The 23,111-nt window shown below is 35.5% G+C and overlaps 1 protein-coding gene across 1 annotated transcript; it reads left to right on the top strand.

Moving 5' to 3' along the window:
- Positions 1-12,156: 12,156 nt before the first annotated feature.
- LOC135619534 (xyloglucan endotransglucosylase/hydrolase protein 22-like) lies at positions 12,157-13,733 on the top strand. Its single transcript, XM_065121641.1, has 3 exons — positions 12,157-12,767; positions 12,851-13,044; positions 13,145-13,733. The coding sequence occupies exons 1-3, from the start codon at positions 12,507-12,509 to the stop codon at positions 13,530-13,532; spliced, it is 843 nt and encodes a 280-aa protein (XP_064977713.1). The 5' UTR covers positions 12,157-12,506; the 3' UTR covers positions 13,533-13,733.
- The last annotated feature ends 9,378 nt before the right edge of the window (positions 13,734-23,111 follow it).

Here is a 23,111-nt window from a genome sequence, read left to right as displayed (position 1 = left end):
GATGAGTTTGCTTTGCATTAGGAAGTATTTTATATTTTTGCAAGTTTGCTTTGCATTAGGAAGTATTTTATCTTTTTGCAGGATATGATCAATTAACCTTTGAAGAACATAGAGAAGAAAAACGACAATAAACTATGAATGAAAAAATTTATGCTATTAACAAAAATGATATATAAAAACTTACTACACTTAATACTTGATCGGTATTAAGTAAATCTTCAAAAGAAAAGGAAATGCACAAGGGGAGGTGGAGAAATATAATACCTGATTAGTTGCAGACAGATACAAACAATAATATGAGATCGACTATAAAAGAAATATTTGTACTATTAGTTTGATTGGAGATAGTAAGATTACATATATCTCCATAGTAGCTCAAATAAAATAGAAAAGTTTACGAATAAATATCAAATTAGTATTTCTTAATGGATTTCTTGAAGAAGAAATATATATTCAACAAACCCTTGTTTTTATTATTCATGAATTAGAAGATAAGATATACAAGATAAAAAGAGCTCTTTATGGGCTTAAACAAGATCTACAAGCATGAAATTCTCGAATAGATTCTTATTGTATTCAAAATAATTATTCTAAATGTCTAGTGAATATGCTCTATATATAAAACTTAACTATGATGGTGATACTATATATATATATATATATATATATATATATATATATATATATATGATTTAATTCTTACTAGTAATAGTATATTTATGATTAAAGATTTTAAACACTTTATGAAAAAGGAGTTTGAGATGCCTAAGCCCAATGACCTATTTAGTATCAAAGTTATACGAGACAATGAAGAAATTTTTATCTCACAAGAAAATTATACAAAGAAAATCCTAAAGAAGTTTTCTATAGAAAGTTATCACCCGACTAATTCACTTAAGGAATATGACAATAAGTAGACCAACAAAGGTAAAGATAAATCAATTAATCTAATTTATTATAAAAATCTAGTTAGATGTTTAATAAATTTAACATACACTCGATCCAATATATTATTTTGAGTTGGTTTAATAAGAAAACTTCTAAGAAATTTTATTTAAAGATCATTAAAATAATTTTATGATAGATTAAAGGGACACTTGATTATGGTATATTCTATTCATTTTCTAAAAGGTTGGAGCTCATTCGATATAGTGATAGTGATTGGGTTAGAAGATATGATGATTAAAATGGTATAATCAGATTTGTATTTTATCTTGGTGAAACTATATTCAAGAAATAACTTATTGTTGCTTTATCAAGTTATGAAGTGGAATATATAATAATATCTTATTGTGTTTGTCATGTAATATAACTAAGAAGACTACTTCAAGAACTTCACATGATGTTGGAGAAGTCAATTAAGATTTATATTGATAATAAGCTACTGCCTTAGCCAAGAATCTAATGTATCATGAAAGATTGAAGTATATTATAAGAGACCATTGTCATGAAACTTAGTTAGAATTGCCCAAGTCGTAAGGCAAAATTGCCTAAGTCATGAGATACTCTTATAACAATGTCATAAAGTTAGTTGAAATTTTTTAAGTCGTGAGGCACCGTTGCGCCAATATCATAGACTTAATTAGAATTGCTTAAGTCATGAGGCATCCTTACACTAATGCTACAGACTTAACTAGGATTACTTAAGTTATAAAATACCCTTACGTTATCTATCCGCAAAGGGTCAGCCTACCTGTAACCTTGCTCAGGTCCCGAAGGACCTATAAAAGAGTAAATTAATTAGTTTGAAAGCAAGTAATAGATAAGTCTTAACATCTCATGAAGAGAATAGATTTACAAGCAATTCAGTAAACACTCGGTGTATAAAAGAAAAAAGAAATGAATGAGAAAACAAAGACTTTTTAAGGCAAATAAACAGTTGCAATTCTATAAATGATTACTCATAAGGTGTCGGGCATGATAGTAAGTTCTCATAAGCTTAACGTGTAAACTTGTGAATTCAATCAATGCCCAATACTATCTCAAACCCTCATCCAGCCCTATGCCACCTGGAGGGTTCTAGGATGTTGAGCTAAGATAGCTAACATTTTGCACTGCATTATAGCATGTAGAAATGCATATGAAAACTAGGCCATTTTGGGACAGTTTTACTTATTCTGATGAGTAATCACTATATAGTGCTATAATCTATTTCTACTGATAGTTTTCAAGCAAAAACACATAAAAACAAGGTAAAACATCTACCAAATATATGTATAAGCAAACAAAGCGATGAACTGTCTACTAACAAAGATGTTGTGGATACACAATGATCATTCATGATATTCTCCCCCACTTAAACTATTGACACCCTCGTTAATGCTGGTTAGCTTAATAATTGCTTTTTTATGTCATAGGGTGTCTTTAAGCTTCAAACTAGCTTCTGTTCAGGGAAGCTTTCACCACTTTATCAAGTATTTAATATGCTATGCTCTATTGTGTAGCTTTGTCTTGCAATAAGCTAAAATAGTTTCAACCATTTTTCATATGAGGCTTTGGTGGGGGGTTGTCTGTTGAATCTCGAATTTTGATGATGAAACCAATTGATAGTATTTATGATTTGATGTATGTTTTGAGTGACGCAAGAAGCTTTGATTAGGAAAAGACAATTAAAGTAGGAAGAATCATGTTAGGTCGGAGAGAAACATGTCAGAAGATTTGACGTCGACCCGAAGGATCGGTCGATGTATCGGCAGAAGGCTTCAGGCCATGAGTTCAAGCATCGGTTAAGAAAAGCAGAAATTGCACTAAGGATATCAGAGTTGCGGAGGTCAACTGATCGATTGGGCAATAGGCCACAAGAGAGGACGATGTGCCGAAGAATCGGACGAAGCGTCGACGAACCAATGACATGCCGGATAACATGATTTAAGCTTTATAATAATTGTATAGATCAAAGTAGATTTTATTTATGTAGGATTAACTATGATAGTGATCAAGGCATAAAGCAAAATGCCGATGGCCTCGACGGAAGGGGAATCAGTGGAGTAGATGTAGGTCATGACGACCGAACCACTATAAATTGGTTTGCATTTTTGTTCTGCTTTTAATTCTCATATTGTAAACTGATTTACTTACTTTATTTGCTCATTACATTCTTGCAAACGTTTTAAAATTAAGCATCTTTTCGAAATCAGTTTTCAATGAACGAAAGTTTTCAAACCGATGTTTTTACCACTGCACTAATTCAAACCCCCCCCCCCTCTTAGTGCCAACTTGATCCTAACATTGTCGAGTTGGAACACTTCAAGAAGTATTATACAAGTCTGAATTGTAGACTTTTAAGTTACTTACGTGAAAGATATTATGAATTTTGAGTCACCTTGGTAGTTGTAACTTATATGTGACATTGCCTACTATATTGAAATTAGGAAGTGTCATTCGTACTTACACACTAGTCTTTTGTACACTTTATACTTAAAGAACTGGAATGATACTAGTTAGATATTCACTAATACCAAGTTACCGACTTTAAACTTCTATAATTGCATTCCCATGTCTACCCACTTCTTTTTCTTTTTGACTGCCTTCTCCAAGTAAGCTCACGTAATATTTGTGTTTCGGTGTCATTCCTTTGCAAAGTGATATGCTAACAGACCATTCTTAGTATAACCAATTGCCAAAGTGTGAGGAGTCAATAGCTATAGTTTTGTAATAATCTTGAAGGGCTTTTTGTTGGATGCAAAGTTATACTACAAATTGTAAGAATATTGGTTGTGCCCAACAACTTCACCAAATCATATTGGTTAGCACTCATATAATATAGTGTCGAAGGTATTACTTAAGGAGTGAACTTATTCTTTCAATTTAGTTATCCGTTTATGGGTGGAGGCTTATTGAGAAGTATTGTTATGAAATCTAGGGGCGACATTACATGCACAATAGAAGAACAGAAAATAAAAATCCCAAATTTTCTAAAAAAGTATTCGTTGTCGTACGAAGATTAGTATATAAAAACTCATAAAACTTAAATCCATATATGAGATAGTATTTTTATATAGAAAAATTATATATCTCTGAATTCTTACAGATCTGTGGGATTAGATAAAGGAGTTCAAGTGCCCTCATCTCTAGTAGTGATCTACATAATAGAGCTACGATGATGCTTCTTCAATCGCTACCAAAATCTCCATACCTACTATTTGAGAAGGAGAAGGAGAAGGAGAGAGAAGAATAAGATGTGGCAACCAGGAAGCCTCTAACCTATAGGCCTTTGGTTCTCTCCTATTTATAGAGACCCCTAATTAACTTAACTCTAATGGATCTTACCCTATTGGGTACTGGATCTCCATCCAATTACCTAACCCTCTTAGATTAGTGGGCCTCTACCTAATAATCTCTTATTAGCTCTTATTTGATCTCATACATCGGATTCAATAATTCAGAGGCTTATTGGATATCCAATAAGATAGGGGCTTCAGCGGATATCTCATATTTAAGCCTCTACTCATCGCAACACCTATCATATGTGTATGACCCTCTAGGCCTAATATCAAGATGACCGTGAGTCATATCTGTTAGAACTCCTTCTAGCTCAATGAATTATTATCTCCATAATAATTCACTCAATTCATCGATCGTGGACGTACTATGCTACTATGTCGTAGTCCCCATATGATATAGGGAAATTCATTCTTTTGGACCTATCTATCCTCAGTTATCATGTACCTATAGTCCCTCATCTATCTAATATCATAGAAACTGTATACTAGGCATGGTGTTGTTAGGCTCATACATCATACAGTTTCTCCTCGAGTCTCGCTCTAATTGGATTCTCCTAAAGAACTCTCTCTCTAAATCCGAATGATCTTAGCCAAGGATTTGTTTAAGCCAGAATATACAAGATATTCTTCTCATGATACAGAGTAAATGATCATTTATCGACACTCAATAACCCTCATAAGGTTGGCTATCACTCTCAATGGCCGACTGTACTAGATCTGAAACTTCTAAATTTATAAGTCCGATATCAAAGAGTAGAGTACTCATACAGGACATTCTTAGTATCTCAAGTCTAAGGACTAGATACATTATTAGGACGATGAAATCATTGTCTGACAATAAGGTATCATCAACCATCTAGCATTTCGTAAGCGGAATAATCAGTGAACTCATTCTTCAATGAGCACCTACACTATATCCCTCGTGTCCCCACACGAGCAGCTATGAGACTAGCCACCTCCATCATATGGATGAATATGTAGTATACTAGTATATTCAATTATCTCGATGTCCCTTTCGAGTAACCTATAACTAGGATTATTTAGGGTTTGTGTTTAAAAGTGAATCGATCTCATTATCGTGATCTCATCATGATATGATTCCCATTGTATAGATCCATGGACATCATAATATATGTATACAACAATCAATATAAAATGAGAAAATTTCATAATAATAATAAGCAAAAAAGATTGCGTGTCATATCACACATATCATCACTCACGTGATTGGCTTACAGGGCACATATGACTAATAAGTATAACTTAGATCTTAGTAATTTAAATAGCTCGGTCTAGAATTATCCCAAGAATTGCACATCTCTATCATTGATGATATTATACAAGACTCCTCAATACTTCACCAATAACTTGGTCATAACCTCTATTGTGCACTATAGGGGTATAATAATAAATGTTGCATATATTAAAAATCGATTGACCACCATGAGTATTAATCCGAGTTCCTCTATTATCGACAAGCTTGATATGAAGTTCAAAGAAATGCCCTCTCATAGCCTTTCTAGTATGGGCAACGACTCCAAAAGTCTCACTATCTCTACCTTTATCTTATTGGTAAGTAAGCTATGTTGGAACACATTCCTCCACATCAGTCCCCATTTTCGACCAATATGAGACCCTCTCCACGAAAGCTAATGTTCGATGAATACCCAAATGTCTAGCCTAAAAGAAATCATAACATTCTATCAAAAATTCATGCTCACTCAAGGAATATAAACTATATTTCCTTTAGTATAGACGAGTCTCTCCTAGACCTAAAATCATCGTACCTTTTTCTATTTTATTAGTTGCATTAGGATTATTGCTTAAAAATCACTATACAATCTATCTTTAATCCTAGAAAGCAAGTTGGAGTGCAACTAACTTGCTTGCCCTCCACTTTTTAGTTATATGATATTCATTAGCTCCACTTTCTTACTCAAAGCATTGACCATGATATTTGCTTATTTGAGCTTGTATTCCATTGTTGTATCAAGTTTAGCCAAGAAGTTCTATTATTGAACTTGCTTTTAGGAGATTTTTTTTAAGTTTGAAAGTAATTCAACACGATGTTGTTCGTCCTTAGCGCAAATCATATTTCGAGAAGGTAGTGCCACCCAACTTGTAGATAGTGGACTATCACTATCATCTCTTTCTTATGTATTGGATACTATCACTCGATCTCGTTGAGCTTGCAGCTCTCGTAAGCCATCGGGTGAACCTCTTGCATAAGTACTCTCCCAATAGTAAAGTCTAAAGCATTCATACGAACTTTGAAAAACTTTTCATAGTCTGGTAATTTGAGTACTAATTCTTACAATACATTAGCCATTAGGTCTTAGAATATATTGCTCTTTCTTTAGTAACTCCAATTATCAAGCACCGATAATAGTTGACGAAACCAAAGAAGGATCTTAGCTCCGATATCTTCTTTGATGTTCATCACTCTGCCCTAACTTGCACCTCTGATTTATCTATCCAAATGGAACCTTTATTGATTTAGTGCCCTAAGAACAAAATCTTCATCTAAGCAAAGTAACACTTTTTCCTTTTCACAAACAAAGTATTATGTCTAAGAACCTCAAAAATTGTTTGAAGGTACTCAATATGCTCCTTAAGAATTTGCTATAAATAATGATATTGTCTAAATAGATGATCACAAACTTATCTAAATACTCCTTGAATAGTTAGTTTTGAGAGTATAGAATGTGATCGGAGTGTTGGTTAAGCTAAAGGGTATCATCAAGAACTCGAATGCTCTATACCTGGTCATACAAGTAGTCTTTACTTCATCGCCTTTAGTAGTACGTACTTTCTAATAACTTGTTCGAAGGTCGAGTTTAGAAAAATACTTTATTTTACCTAGTTGGTCAAACAAGGATATGATAAGTGGGATGAGATACTTATACTTTACTGTCACCTTGCTCGGAGCCTAATAGTCAACATATAATTGAAGGCTCTCATCTTGTTTCTTTTAGAAAAGAACTAGAGCTATGAATAATTCTTTAAACTAGGATAAGATCACTACCTAATAGTATAGTCATGAAGTATGGTGGTCTCACTAGAGGCTTCACTTCCGGTTTTAGCTTAATGTGATAATCCATTCCTTTGCGTGGTGGTAGAGTTTTCAGTAACTTGGGTGGTATGACATCTATAAACTCCTTCAAAACATTCGCCACCATTATAGGTTCTTGAATGACCCCCACGTCAAGTGACTCCAGCTTTACTATGGCCACAAAAGTTAATTAATCTTTTTATACCCCCCTTCTTGAGTTGTAATGTTGATATTTATAATGAATCCTTAGTTTCTCCTTCAGAAACTAGAACCTTGCATGAGTTGTCACCTCCCATTAGGCATAGGAAATTTAAGAATGACAATGACACTAACTTCGCTGCATGCATGAACTCCATTTCGAGAATCACTTGGATTCAATGGCATTATCATCATGTTTGTACTTTCGCTCCACATCATGATCTTGATGGGACCCTCTTTGTCAGCCTAGAGATCCACTTAGTCTCCGAGTTTACAGGCTTCATATAACTTGGGCTCTTCTCTAGGTTTAGCCTAAGTCATATTGCTTCTCGGTCAGCAATGAAATTATGGATAGTGCCCGTGTGCATTATTGCATAAGTTGTTCGGTTGTTTAGCTTAATGTCTATGTACATTAGCTTGCTACTTCTTATTTTCTATGGCTTCATCTTCATATATTCTCTCTCACTTGACCCCGTAACACATTCAATAAATGCATTACTCCCATTTGGAGTCCTTATGACTCCTCTTCGTCACTATTAGATTCTGAACTACTCTAATAAGGGTGACAACCTTGTCCTTGTCCAATTTGGGGGGTGAATTGATATTGTTAATGCCTTGAGTTTTTACTTTTGTGGGCACTCCCTCACCATATGCGGTTTTCTGCATAAGAAGTATTTAACAGGTTTTAGGGCCTTATATTTTGAGCTTGGCCTTATGTAGAAACTCATTTTCTTTTGCTCACTTTCAGACACCTTCCCTCAATAATACTTGAATAGGCGGTTTCTCAAAGATTATTTCTTCTTTCTTGAGTCTTCTGACGAAACAAAGTCAATGAGCCTTTTCACAACTACATTTGCCCTGATCACATCGGTGACATTCCTTCGATGCAATTCTTGTTATACCCACAATTTCAAGCCATTAAGGAAGCTAAATAGCTTATCCTTCTCGGATATGTTTGTGTGTTCAACATTAGTATAGAAAATTACTTTACATAGTCCTAAATGAAAGTACTTTACTAGAGTTGTCTCAGCTTTCTTCTTGTGATGAATTCCACGTTCTTGGGTAAGAACTAATTTCTCAACTCCCCCTTTAAGTCCTCCCATATGTCCACCCAACGCTAGCTTTGTTGGATCTCTTTTCAATATGTTCATTTCCAAAGATTTACATTCCCATTCAGATACATAGTTGCTATTGAAACTTTGATTTTTTTTCAGAATTGGACCTTATAGCTCGAAAGTACTATTCTATATCAAATAGAAAATTCTTGAACTCTTTCGCATCCCTAGCACCCTCGTAGCAATGTAGCTCAGGTGACCTTAGGTTTTGTGGTGGAGTAATATGAGTGTTGCTCCCTCCTAGGTTAAGAGCCCTTATGAGTAATGTAAATCTTGATGTGAGTTCTACACAACTTTACGTAGGTGTTGCTTAGAGATTTTGGTGTCTTCTATTAATCGATCGACTAGGGACTCGACCTTGTTGATCTGCGATTCTACTTTCTCTTGTGAGTAATTTACCCTAAGAAGCCTTCGTTGACCTTAGTAGAGTTCTTCTAGACTCACTTTAAGAACGTCAAGGTAGGTTTTCGCAGTTGTAAATCTCTCATGACTTTTTTTTCTAATTGGTGCTCTGAATTGCGCTTCCTCTATTCATAGAGAATAGCCAATTTCTCACTCATCTTGTTCATTGTCATGCTCCTCTTAAGTAGCTCTAATAGCTTGAGAGCGAGTTTACACTTGCAACCCACCTACAACTACTTGCGGTAACAGTTTGGCATGCCCCATCTTGCTCGATTCGCCATGATACTTTGTCATGGAAAAATTATGGAACTTTCGATATTTGCTTTAATTGCTTGCCTGTTCTCATATCACAATGTTATAGACTTTGCTGAAATTGCCTAAATCATGAGACACCCTTGTGATAATATCATGGACTTAGTTGGAATTGTCTCATAGGCTTAGCTGAAATTGCTTAAATTATGAGACACCCTTGTGACAATATCACAGACTTAGTTAGAATTGCCTAAGTCGTGAGGTACATTTGTGCTAATATCATGGACTTAACTGAAATTGCCTAAGTCGTGAGACACCCTTACGTTATCTGTCCATAAAGGATCAGCCTAGTGACAACCTCACTCAAGTCTTGAAGGACCTATAAAAGAGTAAATTAATTAGTTCAAAAGCGAGTGATAAACAAGTCTCAACATCACGCGAAGAGGGCAACTTTACAAGTAATTTCATAAACACTCGATGTGCAAGAGAGAAAAGATAAAAAAGAGAAAATACGGACTTTAGAAGATAAACGAATAGTCGTAAATCTACGAATGACTACTCACTATGTGCTAGATGCGATGATAAGTTCTTGTAGGCTGAACGTAAGAACTTGTGAATTTAATCCCAACACTACCTCAAACTCTTATTCAACCTTGTGCCACTTGGGAGGTTCCGATGTACTAAGATAGTTGATGTTTTACACCGCACTACAACCTACAGAAATAGGCCATGATACACGAAAACTAGATCATTTTAGGATAATTTTGTATATCTGATGAGTGGTCGCTCTATAGTGTTGCAAACTATTCATGCTCATAATTTTTAATTAAAAATATATAAAAACAAGGTAAAACATACTACCAAATATTTGTACAAACCAACAAAAACAATAATTGATTCATTGATTGATATACTCACAAAACCTCTCAAATTTAAAATATTTTAATAACTTTAAAAAAATTTAACGTGCTAAAGCAAACAAGTTTATTATATCAAGAGATAAAATACTTCAGGAATCTCTTATATAATAAAGATTTATATTGAATATAATAAATATAATATATCCATAGGACTATATAAATATCATGAGACATAAAAGATATATATTTTTTAAAAATTATAATAAATTTATTTTGAGTAAAATAATAAAAATACTTTGTCTGATACCTTTTATCTTTTCTTCTTATCTATTTCAACAGTTTTTCCCTGTTGAGTTTCTCACCGAAGAAATTGATACAGTAGTGATATGAGCTCGTACATGTATGATAATTATAGGTCTTTGGCTTTTCTTTTCTTGAATACTACTACTGCTAGTACTTGCGTGTTTTCTGCTCTTCATGTTGTTGGCAAGTGAAGTTGACAGATCGGTAGTAGAAGGTCAGTTGTCAGCCACCGGAAACCATGGCCGTCGGTGGATTGTTCGTTCTCCTGTTGATAGCAGCCCATACTAGCAAGCACTAGCTGTAGATAGACGTGGGTTTTCTAACACTTAAATTGTAATGAATATTGAAACCTGTCTTTTGCTATCTTATTTATTCTTCACATGTTGACTGCTCTCTAACTTCTTCAGTTTAGTATATAGTATAGTAGGATTAAGATAATATCGATAGGAGAAATATTTATCCCGATATCAACAAAGAAGAACGGATCTCAACCAATAAATACGAGTCTCATAAGCTGAACCACAATAAAAAATCATAAGGAATATACAATATCATTAAATATTCTCTTGGGTCAAATTTATCTTAAGAGCTCATCAAACTACTGTTAGAAATATCGTCAAACACCCCATCTCATCCAGCTCCTCACACACATGATTTCGGATTAATTCAGCTCCTCACACACATGATTTCGGATTAATTCGAACATCACCAGCATCCATCTCAACAAGTGTAGATTAGCAAATGTTGGATCAGTTTCGTGTGTTGGCAACAACATCTTAATGCAACTTAAATATGTTTTGTAGTTCCTGTTAGTATATCAATTCTTTGTGATTAGCCATGGAATATGGTTGAACAGTACCTGTCACATCTTGAATGCTTGGGATCACTTGGGCTAGCCAACCCCTAACCTACTTGTCATTTCTTGATGTCTGTGTTGGCCATGGTTGCTTCTTAACAGGTAAATTGTATCTCTTGAATGCTTGCTATCACTAAACACAGCCACCCACTGACCTACCTGTCATTTGTTGAAATATCATTGACACTGGATTATCCGATGTCTTAAATCTTCAAATCAGTTCAAACAAGTTGTCCAAACTTTGTAAGATATAAATATTTTGTGACAGTTAACTAATTTTTCATGATTCATCAGACAAGTTGCATCACAAATGAAAATATCATCCATGAAAACAGTGATGACTGCATGAGACTTCGCTTAAAATAGTTAACAAAATAAAGAAATTATTATGTGACAACTTATCAATCTAATATCGATGGCTCATCTTCTTTTTTCAGCTCAGATTTACATGCAGATGGAACAGATGCCATACCTGCTAGAAGTCACTCTTGTTTCCATCATAATTTGGATGATAGGCATGTCCACTTCATTATGGTACGATGTCACACTCAACTATACTTAATCCAGAGGAATCTACCACCTTCTCTTCATTCTTCTGAAGGATTTTTAGGAACCACAGGAGAGCAAAAGCCCCGTGAATGTCACAGATAAGGTCTACGTTTCACGAACACTAAACATACATATCTGCCTCCTCAAATGAAAGGGATTTAGATGAGAGACAAAGGTTGACAGCCCAGCAGTAGCTGTAGGCACTGAGAACACCACCAGTTCCCAACCATGCACGCGTCCTCGCTTGTCCAGTTTTGGTTGGCCATCCAATCTTGAAGCTTGACGTCGTACCTGCCACATCGGATAACTCTCAACTCTCGTCTCATGCATTACTGCATTCCTTGGTCAAACTTTGGATGCTCTAAGTTGGATGTGTGTACACGAGTCTTCGATGGGAGTTTGCACGCACAAATGCTTCGGAGTTGTTGCCAATGATTCCAAAGATTTAACAGGAAGACACTGTGATCCATGTTTATCACGTAACTATGTGAAAAGGATGAGAGTGAGCAGAGATATTCCTGTTTGCATCACCAATTATGCAAGCTCAGAAAGAAAACGATGGTAGCCGAACCATGCAAACACCTCTCTCAGCCCATGCATATCTTCTCCACACACTATATATACCTCCTACTTCTCCTTACTCCCGGCCACAAGACTCACTGTTGTGTTGCCTCATCATACTTTCTACTCTGAGACATGGGGAGACTGGTTCTGTTTCGAGCTTGGTTCCTCGCGGCCCTCGTCGCCGCCGCGTCGGCTAACTTCTTATCGGACGTGGAGATAACCTGGGGAGACGGTAGGGGGAAGATACTGGAGAGTGGCAACCTTCTCCAGCTCACCCTCGACAGGGCCTCCGGCTCGGGATTCCAGTCCAAGCAAGAGTACTTGTTCGGGAGGTTCGACATGAAGATGAAGCTGGTGCCGGGGAACTCCGCCGGCACCGTCACTACCTATTACGTAATCCATCTCTCTCCCACAGCCGACGATGGTACAGTTGTCTCTGTTTCATGTGTGCTCAAGGTTGATTCTTGTGTGTGCAGTTGTCGTCGCTGGGGCCAACGCACGACGAGATCGACTTCGAGTTCCTGGGGAACGTCAGCGGGGAGCCGTACGTCCTCCACACCAACGTGTACTCGCAGGGGAAGGGTGACAAGGAGCAGCAGTTTTACCTCTGGTTCGATCCCAGGCTGGCTTTCCACACCTACTCCATCCTGTGGAACCCTCAGCAGATAGTGTTGAGTACCGCGACACTTGAGATTTAGTACACGAAACCTATGGATCATCAGCTCTCATATATGGCCATGGCTGATGCTTTGGTCTGCAACCGTCTGCAGGTTCTATGTGGATGGGACGCCCATAAGAGTGTTCAGGAACAGCGAAAGCTTGGGGGTGCCCTACCCAAAGAGCCAGGCCATGCGCCTCTACGCCAGCTTGTGGGACGGCGACGACTGGGCCACCAGGGGCGGCCTGGTGAAGACGGACTGGAGCCAGGCGCCGTTCGTGGCGTCCTACCAGGGCTACGCCGCCGACGCCTGCGTGTCGTCCGCCGGCCGGCCGTCGTGCTCGCCGTCGAGGGGGAACTGGTGGGACCAGGGCCTGGACTCCGGCGCACTTCAGAAGCTGAAGTGGGTGAGGGACAACTACATGATCTACGACTACTGCCGCGACACCAAACGCTTCCCCCAGGGGTTTCCTCCCGAGTGCTCCTCTCCACGCAACTGATGCCTGCGACAAACCAGTTTGCTTGCTTGCTTGTTTGCACATCTCGCATTTGTTTGATGAAGGAAGACGGCACCCGTGCATTCATACATATATCAATCATGTACTAAAATAATCTGCTGCTTATGTAAGTAACAGATAGTATAGTATGTACGGCTAGTTGTATTTCTTGCTGTATTTTGAATCATTGGTTCAAAAAATCAACATGTAATTGTCAGGGCAAGGTAGATATGTGGTGAAGATGAGGACTGATGCATGGAGGAGCCTCCGTGATACTAAATTGTGAGAAAGAGAAGGAAAAGGACTCGTTTAACTGAAGTGATAAAAGAAAGAAAAGGAATCGTTTAATTGAAGTGATAAAAGAAGAAAATGATGTGAGAACAAGATAGAAATCATCAAGAACTACAACATTTAGTGTTCTAAATCGATAGGAATGGCCAAGTGTGAGAACCTTGCAATTCAAAGTTTAATCTCTTGTGGATGTCTTTGTGGTTTTCTGAGATATTGGGTGGAACAGAGGTGCAGCAGGAGTACCGTTGATCCCCACTATGAGATGCGTACCACTACCACATATGTGGTGTGGATCGTCGAGGGGCTTCACGCCACACTGGTAGTGAAACAGAGGATCTGAACAGAGGAGTAGCTAATCTGCAGTTGCAGCACAAGCAGAAAAGTAAGTGGGCGCCTCATTCCTGGAAGATAAATCCTCTGGAAATTAATAATATACTATACATAGTAAACCTTATGTCAATCTATTGTCCATAAAAAAAAATAATTAAAGAATCTTATATAACACGAAGGACATCGTCAATCAATTGTATGTTTGTCTACTTATATGGACAAGAGTCGAAAAAATATTTAGAGAAAAAATTAAAGAAAAATTGTTGGAGATAGTTAGTGATAGTCTCCTTGCATAATATTTCACATAATATTTTACCATTATGATTAGGTATAAAAATTTATCTTTAATAAAATAAAAAATAATAATCACTTTTAACTACTTACGTCCACACTCACCTAACTTAGATTACTAACTTGGAAGTCACAGGGATCGAGTCAAGAAACCTCTCTCGACCTCAGTTTTTGTATAGGTGACACCTTAGGAGCTAGGCATTTTCACCTAATAAACACATTGGATAATCCTATGTACATGAGTCCAAACTATGTTGGGTTGATCAGGACCTCAATGATATCTTCTCGTAATATTTGTAATGCTAGAAGGAGTACTTGATGCTGTAAAAATGTTTGCCTATCAAACTTCTCAATAAACACTCAAGCGAAGAGACTTTGCCTCAGACCTATAATACTTTAACCCAAAAGGACAATAGCTACCCTTTTCATATATAGGTATATTTACCTTAGCATAAATGCTGATGTGATATTGGCATATATTCGATAACCTAGGTCTCTCACCCCTAGGGATGATCCTAAGCCAACCACTTGTCTCCGCTGAGGTGTTCTTAAATCTCACTTAGCAAGTACAGATGCTAATAGGTATGATACAAACCATCACTCCGTTTTTATCCCAATTAGCCTAACAAACAGTACCACTAGCTTAGTCATAGACCCCGACTCAATCACCACCAGCATTTATCGAGGTTCCCTGACCTAATGTGGTACTAACATCCCAAGAGAGAGCACTCGGTCTTCAATTATGGAATTCAGTAAACCACACCACCGCACTCGGTCTTCAATCATGGAATTCAGTAAACCACACCACCACTGTACCATTTGAAGGAGATATGATTAGTGCTTTAATAATCAAAGGGGAAAGCGCTGGCTGATCCCACCTTGGATCGGTTGGCACCACTTAGAAAATCTAAGATGAACCAATTTCAACGAACTTTCATCTCATTTCCTTGGAGGCTTTCAATGATAGTGCCAACCCAATAGAGCATATTGCAGCTTTTCATACTAAAACATTGTTATATGACACTTTGAACATCATGATGTGCTACACCTCCCCAACCATATTAAGAGACCCAACATAAGAATGGTACGCCCCGCTTAAATCCATTTTTCATCAATTCTTTTACCCAACTTGCGAGAGAGTTCAAACTTTTTTTTTTTGGAAGAATATGCTCGCGGTCTTTAATAACAACACTCCTCAAACTCAAGCAAGGGAGGAAGAGACACTTATAGACTTCATCACTTAGTTCACGAATGAGATCTATGGTGTGATTGATGCCCATCTATCACTCATAATATAAACGTTTATGATGAGACTCAAGTCATCTCGTCTCTTTGGTTATTGATAGAAAGACCACCAACAACTATATCTAAAGTATTCCAAAGAGTCAATCAATATAATATCACTTAAGTAATAGTTTCGAGCAAGTGTAAGGAGTAGCATAGGATACAAAAGCAAGAGCAGCTACAATCAACCATGACCTTGAGCTCATTGTGGTAGAGGAGAAATGAATAACCTAAGTTATCTCGCCTAAGATCTAAGCTGACCTCTCTAAGTATGACTAGAAGTAAAGTTTTTCGACAGATAAAAGAGAAGAAGCTTTTAAAAGACTCTTATCTAATAAAGACTCCATTGGCGAAAAGAGACAAGTCTAAGTATTGTTATTCCAATGGGATACGATCATGATATAGAAGATTGTTGCAACTTGAAAGAGCATATTGATGAGCTCATATGTTGGGGACACCTCGGGTGATTCATTAGCATCGGGAACCCTCACCTCGACTTTAGGGGTCGATAAAGAGGCAAATTGATGTCATCATTAGTAGACCTGCTTGGGGGGGGGGGAGGAATAGCTCCTCGGGTCATAAGAGTTATGCCCAAGCTTCCACTAAAAAATGCTTGAGGACAAAGAATGACCTAGGGATAACCTTCAAGGAGGAAGAGATAAAGTATCTCGATATGAATTATGATGATACCTTAGTGGTTTCTATGAGAATTAAAGAAGGAAGAGGTAGAGTATCTCAACTTGGATTATGATGATGCATTGGTGATTTATATGAGGATGATTAATACTCAAGTAAAGAGGGTCATGATTGATGTAGGTAGCTCTATTGAAATTCTTTACTTTGATACTTTATAAAAACTTAGGCTACCAACTAACGATCTTACCTTTATAACTTATTTGTTGATGAGATTCATTAGCGACTCTATCTCTCCTCTTGGGATTATAAACCAGCATATCACATTCAAAGACGAGCCTTACTCCAAAACATTATTAGCTAAGTTCATAGTGGTGGATATCCCCTTGGCGTATAATGCGATTATAGGTCAATTCACACTAAATAAATTAAGAGTTGTGGTGTCGACCTATCACATGATGATGAGGTTTCCAATGAGGGCCAACATTAGAGAGTTGAGAAGCAACCCAAGGGAGTCATACTAGTATTACCTAATGGCGATCTCCCTATCGAAGAAGGCTCGACCTAAGATGCCACCTATAGACCTCTAAGACTTCGCCAACTTTATCTCTCATCCTAAACTAATAGAGCCACTGATTAAAGTGCCCTTAGATAAAGCCCAACCTGATCGAACTATCAGGGTTGAGGCAACACCTCTCGAAGAAAAATGGGTGCAACTCATTAACTTTCTTCGAGAGAATGTTAAAGTCTTTGTGTGGTCACCAAGAGATATATCAGGAATCAACCCCAACGTAACTTTACATCACTTGAACATTTCTCCTAAGGCATAATCAATAAAGGCCTTGTAAAGATTGGTGTGTAAAAACCCACGAAAACGAAAAACTATGCGTATAAAAAAGTTGTGTTACCTAGAGAGATCGTATATCACTAAATTCTTACAAAAATATGAGAGAAAATTAAGGAGGTCAACTATCCTCCTCTTTAGTGGTGATCCACATAGCAAGTGCTACAAAGATGCTCTTTAAATCACTACTCAAATCTCCTTACTATGCGTACCACACAATCAAGAAGGGGTTGACTATTCTTGCTATCCACACGCCCCAAGCAGGGGCTGCTAGTTGAGGAGAGGGAGAGAGTACAATAGAAGCTAGCAGTCAAATGGGGTTTGACGTATAGCCCTTGGTTCCCTTATATTTATAAAAGCCTAAGATCAACTTAACCTTAATGGATCCTATCTTATTGGGCATTGGATCTCTATCCAACTACCCAAGATTCAATAATCAGGGGCTTATTGGATATCTAATAAGATAAAGGCTCTAATGAATAACCTTAACACCTACCATATGTGTATGACTCTCTAGGCCCAATATCAATCTGGTCATGAGTCATACCTATCAGAACTCCTTCTAACTCAGTGAATTATCATCTCCATAATAATTTACTAAACTCATTGACTAAAGACATACTAGGCCATTACGCTAAGAGAATCCAATCCATTAGATATATTTATCCTCGGTTACCATATATTTATAGTCCCTCATCCATCTAATATCTCAAAGGTCATATACCGGGCAAGGTATTATCAAGTCATATGATTTCTACTCAAGTCTTGCTCTAATCAGATTCTCCTAGAGAACTCTTTCTCTCTCAATTTGAAAGACCCTGGCCGGAGATTTGCTTGAGTAAGAACACGTGAAATATTTATCTTATGACACCGAGAGAGAATGATCCTCTATCGATACTCAATTACCTTCGTAAGGTTGGATGTCACTCTTGGTGATTGGTTGGGAGTATCAAAGAGTAGAGTATTCATACAGTACATCTTTGGTATCTCAAGTCTAAGGACCAGATACACTACCGGGATGACGGAAGCACTATCTGACAATGAGATATCATCAACTATCAAATATTTTGTGAGGGGATTAATTAGTGAACTCATTATCTAATGAGCATCTGCACTATATCCCTAGTATCCTCATACAAGCAACTATAAGACCAATTGCCTCCATCATATGAATGGGTATATAGCACACTAGTCTATCCGATTATCTCAATGTCCCTCTCGGGTAACCTATGACTACGATTATTTAGGGTTTATTTTTAAACATAAATCAGTCTCATTATCGTGATCTCATCACAATCTAATTTTCATTGTATAGACATATAGATATCATAATATATATAATAGGTAATATAAAGTAAGAAAAATATCAAACATATAATAAGCAAAATGACTTTATATCATGTTACACGTATCATCACTCACATGATTGACTTGTAGAGTACCTATGACTAGTAATCTCTCACTTGACTTAAAGTCAATCACTAACATTTCTGATCCCCATCAGACCCCTATGACTCTTTGGTACATAGAGGTATAATTTGTCCCATTAATGCTTTGATACAATAGAAAATAAGCGAATCCTAATTCGTATTTTTTAATAGGTGTAATCTATCCTGTTCAACATGGGAGGACATATGTTAGAGTGTCTCTCTTGATTACTTAAAAATAACATTTATTCTATCTTGGGTATTAAACAAATGAGAGAACCTTACTTTGATATAAATTGTTAAGATCTCAATGATACTAAGAGATGGATTGAATTAGTTTAATAATATTTTTAGTCAATTTTAAATTTTAATTAAAAATTTAACATATTTTGTAAACTTGATTGATCATATTAATGTTGCGAGTAAAGAGAATAAAACTAAGTTACAAGGAAAGAGCAAGAAAGAGATAAATCATTTTATAGTAGATTGATCTTCCCGACCTATGTCTACTCCCAATTTCTCTTCCCTCGAGGTCATCGGTTTTCACTATCAATTTTATTTATAACGGGCGAAGATCGACTACCCTTGTTATAACTCTCTTTTTTCAAGCTAAGGAGATAAACTTTACACTCTCTTTCTACATAAGTGTTAGGACTGAAATTTACACCAAGAGAGAGGGTAAATTAGTACTTTTATAAGAAACATCGATTTAAAAATTCTTGTTTAATGAAAATTGACATCGGAAAATAGTTTAACTTGAAACACATTTATAATCGTACTGAGAGTAAGAAACCAGTTCGCAATGTAAATGAAAAGCATAAAGTAAATATAAATCAAATTTATAGTGGTTTGATCATCGTGACCTACATCAACTCCCAATTTCTCCTCCGCTGAGGTCATCAGCGTCTACTAACGATCTATTTTCATTAGGCATAAACCAACTACTCTCTTATCACTTTTTTCTCCTTTTGACAAGAGAGAACCTTTACATCCCTTTTTATAAAATTTCCCTCATACTTTCCCTTAAAATAGTCTCTAAACTTTAGGAGGAGGGACTACACTTTACAACGATTTACAACTTTAGAATCACAGGGTTTTGTTCTCACTTTTGTGCTCTTCCTAAGCAAGAATCTATAGGGTATTTATAGACCTCAAATGATTTTAAAAATTAGAGCGAAAATTCAAATCTCCGAGATTTTAGGATACTAACGATACCACCGCTTGTGTTGGGCAGTACCATCACCTGTAGTGCTGACACTAGGTGGTACCACCACCTGATATAGTCTTAGAGATTGTGACTTGGAGACTGAACCTCTAGTGGTTCCACCGCTTGACCCAACATTTAGGTCACTAAATGAGCCCAAATTAGTCTCAATTTAGGTTCAATTGGCCCCTAATTGAGTTAGTCTAATTATATTCAAAATTAACTTAATTATAACCTAAACTACTTTGATCTAAATAAATTATTACAAAGCATGAATCATATATTTGTCCGGCATGTCATTAGTTCATCCGGCACTTTGTTCGACCCTTCGGCTCATCGTTCTTTCCTTTGGCGTATTGCTCAATCGATATATTGACCTCCTACAATATCTAATATTCTTGATGCAATATCTGATCCTTCTAGCTCGATGCTTGAACTAATGGCATGAAGCCTTCTACCGGCACATCGATCAATCTTCTAATATTATCCATTCCAGCCCAATAATTAATTCTTCTTACTTTAATCAATTTGTTTCTCCTTGATCGAAGCTAGTCTTGTGTCACTTAAATGCACATTAGATCATAATTTTATCAATTGATTTTCTCATCAAAATTTAAAATTCAACGATCTCCCCAATTTTTATGATGAGAACCAATTATGATAGAGTTTAACTAAACTTCCCCTAACAATATATCATATTGATATAAACTTTTGAAATCATAAAATCATGACTATTTTATTATTACATATATCATAAATATTAAAAGAACCAATTAATCACATCATTGCATGCATCTTAAAATCATGAGTATTTCATCTATAATCATAATTTCAAAACATCAAAGTATATCATGCATGATCTTCATCATAACTTCTCATTGTATGTATCATCATAATATTATGAGTATTTCATGCATAATTTCATATCATCATTATAACTTCTTCCCCTTTGTCATCAACAAAAAGGAGAAAGGTGTAACTAGTAAATTTTTGAAATATGTAAGCTAGTAAGATAGTAAGTTTTGAACATGCAAGCTTGTAAGTTTTTGAGATATAAAAATTAGCAAAATCTTTGTTTCTCTTGAGATGTGCAAGGTAGTATATTTGCTTTTCTTTGCGATGTTCAAGCTAGCAAGTTTTTGAAAAAGAATACAAGATAGTAAATAGCAAGTTTTACATCGTTTTAGAATATGCAAACTAGCAAGTTTAGAGATGTATAAGTTTAGCAATTTTTTGCTTCTTGAGATAGGCAAGATAGCACTTTTGCTCATTTTGAGATTGCAAGCTAGCAATTCTTGCTTCTCTTTTGAGATGAGCAAGCCAACAAGATTTTTCTTTCTTTGCAAGCTATGAATTTTTACAAGTTTACAAGTTTTTGCTTCTTCTTGAATTGTGCAAGCTAGCAAATCTTTCTCCCCCTTTGTCATTGTCAAAAAGAAAAAGGGAAGAATACAATAGTATAAATGTTTAAGTCATCATACAAAAAATATCAAGAAAAATCAATTTGGTGCTAAGGTATACAATTCATGAATATAAAAGAATTATACATAATAAAAATTATATCATGAAAGATAATATCAAAGATCATGTGAATACCAAAAGATATGATTTAATTTGACAAATCTCCTCTTAAATAATCAAAAAGAAACCTTAAAAGATCAAATAGTAAAAGATCTTTAAAAGAAATTTTTAGTTATGAATTCCGAGAAATCAAGAAAAAAATCATGATTCATTTCAATAAATATTCTCTTTAACAAAAATGCAAGAATCATACAAGAAAAAAGAGGAAGGAGTCTTGATTCATATAGAGAAAATCTTAAGTTATAATTTCGAGAATTCAAGATTATGATATAGATAAAACTCATTCAAATTCAAATTATCAAATTATAAAAATCACTAAGAGATTCAAAATGACATAAATATATTTATTAATCTCTTATTGAAAACTCGATAAGATTTTAGGGATAGAGACATTTTCAAGAATAATAATGCATTCCTCTATATGATGGATTTAATGCCATTGTTTTCTAAGCCAAAACCATGCATCATCGTTTAAACCCGAAAAACAAGCATCATCGGGAAAAATCATCATGATCAATAGTATGACATATTAAAATATCTTCAAACAAAAGATTCAATTTGTTAATAATCATTTTAATTTCAATGGTCTTTATTTTATTATTATTTATTGTAGTAATACATTTTCCTTCTTAACTAAATCTAACTTTTCATACTTAGTGCAAGGAATTAATATGTAATATTTATGCTCAAATTTTTAATTTTTTAAAATCACTAAAAAGAGAAGTATGATCCCTTTTTTTTAGCATTTTATTTTTCCTACTAATTAATTAAAATCATCAAACAACTCATGAAATGTATCAGGTAAAGGGGTTTTGGTTGAATCACTTACATTTTTATTGAAAGCCACCAAAGCGTAGTTCGTCACCTTTTCTTTGTCGGTTAATTCCTCGTATTTGAATGCACTCGAATCATCCTGAATCACCTTAAATGATTTCTTCTTCTTTTATAGTTTCTTCTTTACCTGTGGACATTTGTTTTTGAAGTATCCCGACCGATTACATTCATATCAAGTTATTTTTATCCTTTTTAAGTTTATTTTTATTCTTAGTTTCTTGTTTTATGAGCTTCTTTAATTTTATTGTGAGGAGTTCAAGTTCATCATCACTTGAGCTTTCGTTCGAGTGATCTTCTTTTATTCTAACTGTCAAATCCTTCCTATTCTTTGGAAGGTTGTTCTCATGTTCATTATGTGCAATACATGCTCTTTCATAGATCATTAAAAACCCGATAAGTTCTTCAAGCGAAAAATTATTCAAATCATTTGATTCTTGTATTGTCGTTACTTTTGAGTCCCAACTTTTTAGAAAGGATCTTAGAATCTTGTTTATAAGTTCAAGATTAGGAAACTATTTGCCAAGAGCTTTCAAACTATAGACGATATCCGTAAAACGGGTATACATATCAATAATAATTTTGCTTGGCTTCATTTGAAATAATTCAAAATCATGCATCAAAAGATTTATCTTAGATTCTTTTACTCAATTCGTACCTTTATGAGTTACTTCTAGTGTATCTCAAATCTTATTTATAGTTTCATATAAAAAAATATGATTAAATTTATTTTTGTCTAAAGCATAAAATAAAGCGTTCATAACTCTAGCATTTAAAGAAAAAATTTTCTTCTCCAAATCATTTCATTCGTTTATTAAATTAGAAGACTTTTGAAAACTACTTTCAACAATATTTCATAAATTTAA

Source organism: Musa acuminata, chromosome BXJ2-8 (assembly GCF_036884655.1).
Source record: "Musa acuminata AAA Group cultivar baxijiao chromosome BXJ2-8, Cavendish_Baxijiao_AAA, whole genome shotgun sequence".
NCBI classification, from domain to species: domain Eukaryota; kingdom Viridiplantae; phylum Streptophyta; class Magnoliopsida; order Zingiberales; family Musaceae; genus Musa; species Musa acuminata.
Note: the sequence above shows the minus strand (reverse complement) of the source record. Positions and strands in the feature narration are given on the sequence as shown.